Source organism: Rana temporaria, chromosome 4, assembly GCF_905171775.1.
Source record: "Rana temporaria chromosome 4, aRanTem1.1, whole genome shotgun sequence".
Lineage (NCBI taxonomy): Eukaryota > Metazoa > Chordata > Amphibia > Anura > Ranidae > Rana > Rana temporaria.
Window position 1 is genome coordinate 244,290,102 of NC_053492.1, and position 10,628 is coordinate 244,300,729.

The 10,628-nt window shown below is 44.6% G+C and overlaps 1 protein-coding gene across 1 annotated transcript in view; it reads right to left on the bottom strand.

Moving 5' to 3' along the window:
- The window catches only part of MDN1 (midasin AAA ATPase 1), a 354,267-nt gene extending 345,281 nt beyond the window's left edge, over positions 1–8,986 (bottom strand). The window contains 2 exon segments of the mRNA XM_040347762.1: positions 1,203–1,429; positions 8,769–8,986. Coding sequence (XP_040203696.1) covers positions 1,203–1,429; positions 8,769–8,855 — 314 coding nt within the window. The 5' untranslated portion in view covers positions 8,856–8,986.
- Between the last annotated feature and the right edge of the window lie 1,642 nt (positions 8,987–10,628).

A 10,628-nucleotide genomic window follows, 5' to 3' on the forward strand; every position in this document is an offset into this window, starting at 1 on the left:
AAATGAATCAACTTTAGACTTAAGAGTTCCTTCTAAGTGAGTATACCTGACCACTGAGTCACTGCTAAATCAGTAAGAACAGAAATTCCTCACACTGGAAATGTCCGGCATCTTCAGTTAGATTTGTGTTGGTGCACTCTGTGTCCTGTTTGGCAGGATCAGCAAAGTGTAATTAAGGGTATCCTGGCAGACAAAAGTGATGTACAGTATGTTAGCAGTATCCTCAAACCAGATGGATACTATGACTGCACAGCAGGGTGTAAGTGTTCCTACAAGTGTGAGCAGGTACAGCAATGTTGTCTGCATGCAGTGTCTTTAAGGTGGGCAAGTGCACGCTCATCGATCCGTCAAAGAAAGCCCAAAAGGAGATGGCCAGGCAAGATGGTTCTTCAAGTGGCCCGACAGGCTACCTTGCAACCGAAATGCCTCACGTCCTCAGGAATGCCTTGAAATGCACCCGGGGTACTCCCTCTGGTGGGATAGCCATTACCGACCAACTCTTGGAGCTGTGGGAGGACCATAACAACAACTGAGAAACGGCAGCCCCCTTACTCCTGTCCAGTCTTGCCCTTGTCTCGTGGTGAGATCACCAGCTCCCAGGCAGCCTGTGTTCCTGTTCTCCTCTTGCCCGAGAGCATGCTGGGGTGGGTAGTTCTGCCCCCATAGAAGGCTATGGGGTCGTTGGTGATAGGGACTATATGTCCTACAATACTTTGCTGCTCCTGCAGCTCTCTATTGGCTCCCTCCCCCTGCCGATAGGAAAGCAGGGGGGAAAGCAGGGGAGAAAACAGAACAGGTGGCCAGTCTTTCTGCAAGCACCGCACACACTGGATTAGGCTACAGGAGGAGAGGGAGGGCGCAGGAACTGACAGGCTCTGTGTCCTGGAGAGCCTGTCAGTGTGTGAATTGCCGCGGGAGGTGCAGGGTGGCAGAGTAGCACCCACTACATAAAAAAAAAAGGGGGAGTGTATTAAAAAAAACAATTGTAATGTCTACACAAAAATGTTTTGGCCTTTTATTTCCATTTTAAACCGAGTGTGTTTTACAAGGTTAACGTTTGCAATCACGTTAGGAAGTCCTTTCTAAAACATCAGACCTCATTACCAATTATTCTTTAGTATCCCACAAGCCCAACAGATGCTAAATCACAAGTACATTTTAACAAAAACAGAGCACATAAGAGTCCTCAAATTAATACTCACGGAAGGACATCCGGGTGACTGGTGACCAATTTGCTCATTGCAACACATAACCTCTCATGAAGGTCATGATTGACTTGACTTCCTGCTTTTATAGCTTCTGCATTTCTCTCTAAAAGATCCAATAGCAAAGGTCGAAGCTGTCGTCCAACCAAAAGTGTGCATTCCTTGTCCAAGAGCAATTGTGCTAAACTGCTTAGCAGAGATTCTCGGTCTTGGGGAGTCCATATCTATAAAGACACAAACCAAACACATACCTTTTTAACATAACCAGAAAATGTTAGCCACTTGATTGGTATGTCATGCGACAACCTTTGCTCATCATTGTTATGAAATGACCAGCTAGGTGGTAGTTACAGTTGCAAGAAAAAGTATGTGAACCCTATTTGGAATGATCTTGATTTCTCCACAAATTGGTCATAAAATGTGATCTGATCTTCATCTATGTCACAACAATAGACAATCACAGTCTGCTTAAACTAATAACACACAAAAAATGTAATGTTACCATGTTTTTATTGAGCACACCATGTAAACATTCACAGTGCATAAGGAAAAAGTATGTGAACCCTTGGATTTAATAACCGGTTGAACCTCCTTTGGCAGCAATAACTTCTGCAACTACAGGAAAAGTTTGGTTTATCAGACGTGCACAACGGTCAGGAGAAATTCTTGACCATTCCTCTATACAGAACTGTTTCAGTTCAGCAATATTCTTGGGATGTCTGGTGCGAATTGATTTCTTGAGGTCATGCCACAGCATCTCAATCGGGTTGAGGTCAGGACTGACAGGGCCACTCCAGAAGGCGTATTTTTTTCTGTTTAAGCCATTCTGTTGATTTACTTAAACGCTTTGGGTCGTCCTGTTGCAAAACCTATCTTCTGTCGAGCTTCAGCTGGGGGACAGATGGCCTTAAAGTGGATGTAAACCCACTCTCATCTTTTCTAAACTACTGCCATAGTGCTGATCTATAAGGATATAGACGCCTCCTGCATGTATCCTTACCTGTCAAATTTCTCCCCTCTGTCTGTTACGAGACCTGAAAAACTGCAGATTCTGTGGGTGGGTCTGTTGTCTGGAGCTCGGTGGGTGGCGTTGTGATGTCAGTAGACTCCCCGCCCACCTCTAAACTCTTCTTTTTAACATGCATTTTTTCATATGTATTTCTTACACTGAATTCTGCTACAATCACCAATATACAATCAAAATCCAGAAATGTAATCACCTGACTTCAGAAAAGGAGTGAGGGTGGGAATTAAAAAAAAATAATAATGCCCGTCTGAAGCTAGTGCATGAGATATGAAAATAAACTCATTCACAGCAAGGGGGCAGAACGGACCAAGGTTTTTCTCTGCAAGTCCGTTTTATGTCACTGAACAATAAAAGGATTGCTCAGAGCTGGATTAACTGTGTGGCAAGTATGGGCACAGATGATAGAAAATCTTATACTCTACATTGTGACATAAAAAAAAATATATATATATATATATATAGTTTCGGGTTTACATCCCCACTTTAAGTTCTCCTGCAAAATTGTCTTGATAAACTTGGGAATTCATTTTTCCTTTGATGATAGCAATCCATCTAGGCCCTGACACAGCAAAGCAGCCCCAAACCATGATGCCCCCACCACCATACTTCACACTTGGGATGATGTTTTGATGTTGGCGTGCTGTGCCTCTTTCTCCACACAGTGTGTGTTTTTTCCAAACAACTCAACTTTGGTTTCATCTATCCACAGAATATTTTGCCAGTACTGCTGTGGAACATCCAGGTGCTCTTGTGCAAACTGTAAACATGCAGCAATTTTTTTTTTTTTTGGACAGCAGTGGCTTCCTCTGTGGTATCCTCCCATGAAATCCATTCCTATTTAGTGTTTTACGTATCGTAGATTCGCTAACAGGGATGTTAGCATATGCCAGAGACTTGTGTAAGTCTTTAGCTGACACTCTAGGATCCTTCTTCAGCTCATTGAGCAGTCTGCGCTGTGCTCTTGCAGTCATCTTTACAGGACGGCCACTCCTAGGGAGAGTAGCCGCCGTGCTGAACTTTCTCCATTTATAGACAATTTGTCTTACCGTGGACTGTTGAGCTGCAAGGCTTTTGGAGATACTTTTATAAACCTTTCCAGCTTTATGCAAGTCAACAATTCTTAAATCGTAGGTCTTCTTCTGCCCACAGTTAAAAAGGTTGCAGCCAGAGTGGAGAGAGATTTATGCAGCATATTTGGCAAGTACAGAATCACATATATATGCAAAGTGCTTGGAGGGAAGCTTCAGAATGGCAAAGATGTTTATATTACAAAATTATGTGAGCAGGCTGCGGTTCCGCTTTAACCAATTCCCACCTACAGTCGAATGACGGCGGCTGGACAGTGGTTCTGTAATCCTGATTGGATGTCATATGACATCTACGATTGCGAGGTATCATTCACATCAGGCAATGCTTCTTGTGAAAAGAAAACCCAGAACTGGTGTGTGTTTTTTATAGGGCAGGGCAGCTGTAACCAACACCTCCAATCTCATCTCATTGATTGGACTCCAGTTGGCCGACACCTCACTCCAATTAGCTCTTGGAGATGTCATTAGTCTAGGGGTTCACATACTTTTTCCACCTGCACTGTGAATGTTTACATGGTGTTCAATAAAAACATGGGAACACTTAATTATTTGTGTGTTATTAGTTTAAACAGATTGTGAATGTCTATTGTTGTGACTTAAAATGTGATCTGATCTTCATCTATGATCAATTTGTGCAGAAATCCATATCATTCCAAAGGGTTCACATACTTTTCCTTGCAACTTTATTTTCCTAGTCAGTTCATACAGTTTATTTTTTGTTTTGTTTTTTTAGACAATAGGCTGGCATATAAACACAAAAACACATTTAACACTAATGTATATTAAGACAGTGGTACATGGATGGAAATTTCGATTTAGGGGCACCCTGGTTGTACACAAGCCTGTGAAGGTTTTCCAGAACGATTAGTGCTGTTGGCTATAGCCGGAAACACTAATCATTGTGTTCTGTCTTTGGGGAAGGCTACCCAATGACAGAACACAATAGCACTGCTGATGGGATTACCCAATCAAGGCTGTGAAAAAGTCCCACACATGTGGTATCGCCATACTCAGGTGGAGTGGCAGAATATATTTTGGGGTGTAATTGCAAGTTTATCGATGTCATGTGTAAGAAATAACTTAATATGTACGTTAACAAGGGGGCTCCCAGATCCCAGCCCCCAACCCTATGTGAATGAGTACATACACACCCCTACCCATTCACCAAAAAAAAATAAAAAATAAACACTGTACACAGGTTTTTAAAGTATTTTAACCACTTAAGCCCCGGACCATATTGCTGCCTAAAGACCCAAGGGGTTTTTACAGTTCGGGACTGCGTCGCTTTAACAGACAATTGCGCGGTCGTGCGACGTGGCTCCCAAACAAAATTGGCGTCCTTTTTTCCCCACAAATAGAGCTTTCTTTTGGTGGTATTTGATCACCTCTGCGGTTTTAATTTTTTGCGCTATAAACAAAAATAGAGCGACAATTTTGAAAAAAATGCAATATTTTTTACTTTTTGCTGTAATAAATATCCCCCAAAAACATATTTTTTTTTTCCTCAGTTTAGGTCGATACGTATTCTTCTACCTATTTTTGGTAAAAAAAAAACGCAATAATCGTTTATCGGTTGGTTTGTGCAAAATGTATAGCGTTTACAAAATAGGGGATAGTTTTTTTTATTTTATTTTTTTTACTACTAATGGCGGCGATCAGCGATTTTTTTCGTGACTGCGACATTATGGCGGACACTTCGGACAATTTTGACACATTTTTGGGACCATTGTCATTTTCACAGCAAAAAATGCATTTAAATTGCATTCTTTATTGTGAAAATGACAGCTGCAGTTTGGGAGTTAAACACAGGGGGCGCTGTAACATTTAGGGATCACTGTGTGTGTGTATTTACTAGTGTAGGGGGGAGTGGCTGTAGGAATGACATCATCGATCGGATCTCCCCTATAAAGGGGATCACCCGATCGATGCGCCGCCACAGTGAAGCACGGGGAAGCCGTGTTTACACACGGCTCTCCCCGTTCTTCAGCTCCGGGGAGCGATCGTGACGGAGCGGCTAAAAACAAATAGCCGCGCCGTCGTCCTGGATCGCTCCCCGAGCGGACCCGACCTCCGCGTGTACCGGGGGGGTCCCGATCGGACCCCCCACCCACGTCTAGCAGAGGACGTACATGTGCCTGTCCGTGCCATTCTGCTGACGTGTATGTACATGAGGAGGTCGGGAAGTGGTTAATAAGGCCGCTTCGGCATCTCTTCTCACCGTTCTTCTCTCCTCTCTTACAGCGGAAGAGGGGAGAAGACAGCGGAGGAGGGTCCGGAGCTGCCTTAATAAAATATTTAAAAACCTGTGTACAGTGTTAATTATTTTTTTGGTGAATGGGTAGGGGTCCAATGTACCTCATACTCATTCAAATAAGGTGGGGGGCCGGGATCTGGGGGCCCCCTTGCTAAAGGGAGCTTCCAGATTCCAATAAGCCCCTGCCTACAGATCCAGACAACCAATGTACAGGGTAGTCAGGAAGAGGCCCTTGAGTTCATTAACATGGGGACAAGATGCTTTCAATCATTTTTTTCATCTTTCCATCTCTTAAAATCTTCTGCTCTTGTTGTTTTAACTTTGGATATTAAAACATTTTTTTCCTGCCAGTAAATACCTTATACAGCCCACTCCCGTTTCTTGTCTGGTCATTAGCCTAGGCTTATCATGCACAGCTCTCTGCCTGTTGCCAGGAAGGGAGGAGAGGATGAGTCATAAGAGTCAATGAGAGCTGCAGAGCTGGAGGTGTGTGTCTGTGTAAATCCAGAAAGTGAACAGGCAGCAGCTTCAGCTGCCCACAGTTAAAATGGTTGCAGCCAGAGTGGAGAGAGATTTATGCAGCATATTTGGCAAATACAGAATCACTATATATATGCAAAGTGCTTGGAGGGAAGCTTCAGAATGGCAAAGATGTTTATATTACAAAATTATGTGAGCAGGCTGCGGTTCCGTTTTAACCAATTCCCACCTACAGTCGAATGACGATGGCTGGACAGTGGTTCTGTAATCCTGACTGGATGTCATATGACATCTTTCAGGATAACAGCTGGCGCCTGCCTGTGGGGACGCACAGAGTGGCGATCGGTGGTACATCGCAACACCGATCTCGATAAAGAGTCTGACGGAGACTACCACGTGACCAGCCATGTCCAAACACGGCTGATTACAGTGAAAACAGGAAGAGCCGTTCATCGGCTTTTCCTCTCACTTCTGACAGATGCGACTTGAGGAGAGATGATCGGCAGCTCTCCTGACGTGGGGGGGGGGTCTGCGCTGAGCCACAGGAATGCCCACAGTAGATGGCCACCAAGTATGCCACCCTGAACCACCAGGGATGACATCAGTGCCCATACAGATGCCAATCAGAAATGCCTGCCCGTTCCAGTAGGGTCCATCAGTGCTGCCAATAATTGCCCGTCAGTTCCACCTTATCAGCGCCCGTCAGTGAAGGAGAAAACGTACTTATTTACAACATTTTAGCAGAGACAACGAAAGCATTTTTTTTTTAAACTTCATTTTTTTTTTTTTTTTTTGTTTAGCAGAAAGAAAAAAAAAAAAAAAACACACACACACACACACACACACACACACACACACACACACACACACACACACACACACCAAAAGAAAGCTCTATTTGGGAGAACAATGTTGTTTGGGTACATTGTTGCATGACCGTGCAATTGTCATTTAAAAGGTGACAGCGCTGAAAATTGGCCTGGGCAGGAGGGGGTGCCTGGTATTGAAGTGGTTAAGAATGATTGCGTTTGTGATTTTGCTGTGTATATGTTGATTGCTGTATAGATCACTTTAAAAAAGTTATCGATCTTTTATTTTATTAACCACTTCCCTACCGCCCATAGTCATATGACATCCACAGATGAGATCCCCCATCCTGGGTGGATGTCATATGACATCCTGGGCTTCCCGGCCATTCAGGGGGGGGGGTGCCGGCGGCGCGTCATCGGGCGGGATACGCTGCGCGTGCCTGGCAGCCACGATGTCCGCCGGGCACCCTGCGATTGCCCGCAATCACGGCAGGACCATGGATCTGTGTGTGTATAAACACACAGATCCACTGTCAGGTGAGGAGACCGATGTGTGTTCCCAGTACAGAGGAACACACACATCGGTCTCCTCCCCTTGTGTGTCCCCCTCCCCTACAGTTTGAATCACACATTAGGGAACATATTCAACCCGTTCAGTGTCCTTCACATTTGTACAGTAACAGTGCAGTTTTATAGCACTAATCACTGTATAAATGTGAATGGTCCCAAAAATGTGTCAAAAGTGTCCAATATGATCGTCGCAATGTCACGGTCACAAAAAAAAAAATTGCAGATCGCTACAATTACTAGTAAAAAAAAAAATTCTATAAAACTATCCCCTAGTTTGAAGACGCTATAACTTTTGCGCAAACCAATCAATATATGCTTACTGCAATTTGTTTTACCAAAAATATGTATTAGAATACGTATCTGCCTAAACTGAGGAAGAAAATTGTCGCTTTATTTTTGCATATGGGGCAAAAGAATTAAAACCGCAGAGGTGATCAAATACCACCAAAAGAAAGCTCTATTTGTGGGGGAATCGCGCAATTGTCAGTTAAAGCAACGCAGTGCCGAATCGCAAAAAGTGCTCTGGTAAGAAAGGGGGTAAATTCTTCCGGGGCTGAAGTGGTTAAAAAGAGAAGGGGGGGGGGGGTGATATCATTTTTTTTTTTTTTTAACAAAAAGGAGGAAAGGGTGTAACTGCTGCAATAAAAACAGCCTGTGAGAAAATAGTCCATGGGGTTGATTTACTAATACTGGAGAGTGAAAAATCTGGTGCAGGTGAGCATGGTAGCCAATCAGCTTCTAACTTCAGCTTGTTCAATTAACCTTGAAGAAAAAAATAATGATCTGGAAGCCGATTGCATAGAAACCAATCGGCTTCCAGATCATTTTTTTTCCCCCTTGAAGCTTAATTGAACAAGCTGAAGTTAGAAGCGGATTGGCTACCATGCTCACCTGCATCAGATTTTGCACTTTGCAGTTTTAGAACATTAGCCCCACATGTGTCCTCAGCCTGACTGCTCACATGTAAACAAAGATCCAAGGAAAGCTTTCCGCCCCTGAGTGATCTATACAAAGCAAATGCAAATGAGAGAATATTCCCAGAATCACTGTAACAGTATGCCCAGGCTGGTAATACCATTAACACAAGGATGTAACGTGTATTTGGGGGAAGTGTTGGAAAACTAGACAAAAGTTCTTTGTGTGCTGCCCATCCATGCACAGCCATGTAAAAAACACGGCGCGGAGCTCCCAAGTGCGGGAATCGGCTCCGAGGAATGCACGACGAATATCGCCCTGCCCTCCTCGGGCAACAGGTTATTGTTATCATCAAAGCGCTGATCGCTGCAACATATGGCGCTACCGGCCCGGGCTGCCCGCTTTGTCTCTTTCTCTCACCTGCTTGGACAGATACTGGCTGAGCTCTGCGCCGCTCCTCTGAGCGATGATGCCTAGTCCCGACAGGCTGAGCTGGAGGTGCTCCATGTCTAAAACACGACCTAAGGGAGTAGGCCGCCACTCGGCCGCGAGAGCGCACTAGAAGCCCCAGCACTTCTCTACACGTGGGGAATACCCAAGCACAACGGACCACTTCCGGGAGCAAAAAGACGTCATCACCGGTGCGACAAATGCTGTCAGCGGGTCGTCTCAGCTATGGTTGATGAACCTCATTGGCGCCAAAAACATCAGGCAGCTGCTGGCCGCAGTTACAAAGAGGAGCTCTTGTACTGAGGAAACCGTGGGCCCTCAAATGATAGTTGCCTGCCAATCCAGCTTATGCGGTGGTTTCAATACAGTTTCACTCACAGATCTTAAACATATATGTAGTTTACGAATTGTGACTGCTTACTGCAGGTTTGTCCTGGATCAGTAACCCAGACAGTAAGGGTTTAGGCCTCATCTACACATGGAGTTTGTGCAGCTCCTCTGAATTACAGAAATCTTGTCAGGAGAAAAGCAGCTTAAAGTGGTAGTATGCCCTTACAAAAAAAAAAACACCCTGTAAGACAAAGGCATAATGCATCCTAGATCATTATGAAATACTGTACTTACCTTAGAACGAAGCACCAGTATTGCCTCCTAGTCACTGCTGAGGGAGCTGAAATGTTCCCTCTGCATTTCTTCCAGGTGAGTGGCTGGAGCCATGATAATGTCACTCTCACGCATGCGCACTGTAGTCCTCTGTTGCAGCAAGGAGCTCTGAATTTCCAGCACGATCAGCCGGACCTTCAGAGCGCATGCACTGCTGACTTCAGCAGCTGCATGCAGGGCGATTATCTAAACCGTACAGGTTTAGGAGATATTCATTTTACCTACAGGTAAGCCTTATTATAGGCTTTCCTGTAGGTAAAAAAATCACAAAGCAGAGGATACAACCAATTAAAAAAAAAGTGCTTAAAAGGATGGTTCAACTTTATAAAAACCTGCCTATGCAGGTTAGGAATGTTTGTAGTTTTAGGCTGGGTTTACACCTATGCAAATTGGATGAGGGTTTTCCCGCATCCAATTCGCATAGCAGGAGAATGTGGCTGGCTCTCTATGGAGCCGGTTGACATTTCCGCAGCAGGTCCGGTGTGTTTTGCAGGAAAAATGGGTGCCTTTTTTGGTCCGTTTCAGGTCTTAATTCAGCCCAAAATTTGGTCTGAAATTGGACCTGAAACAGTGAACTAGGACGCACCGGACCCCTGGTGTGCGACGGATCCGTCTTAGGTGTGAACTCCGCCTAAAACAAACTGTGCAGATCTGATTAAGATGAACAATACCCTTGCTATAGGTGTAGGCCATTTACATACCTTATGAAGCCTGATTGGAATACTCCCAGGATGTTGACGTGAGGCCTAGTCGATCACGGCTCACCGCCACCATCAGGAGTGAGCTTGTTCTCTGATTCAAACCTTGTATACTCTCTTTCCCCTGATGCAGTTCAACATTTGACAGCTCACTCCTGTGATGGTGGAGGTTAGCAGGGATGATTAGGCCTCGCTTAGCAACGTCCTGGGAGTACTTGGCAATATGCTGTAGGTATTCCAGTTAGGCCGCGTACACACGGTCGATCCATCCGATGAGAATGGTCCGACGGACCGGTTTCATCGGTTCACCGCTGAAGCAGACTGATGGTCTGATGTGCGTACACACTATCGTTCCAAAAAACGATCGGGTCAGAATGCGGTGACGTAAAACACACGACGTGCTGAAAAAAACGAACTTCAATGCTTCCAAGCATGCGTCGACTTGATTCTGAGCATGCGCAGGTTTTGA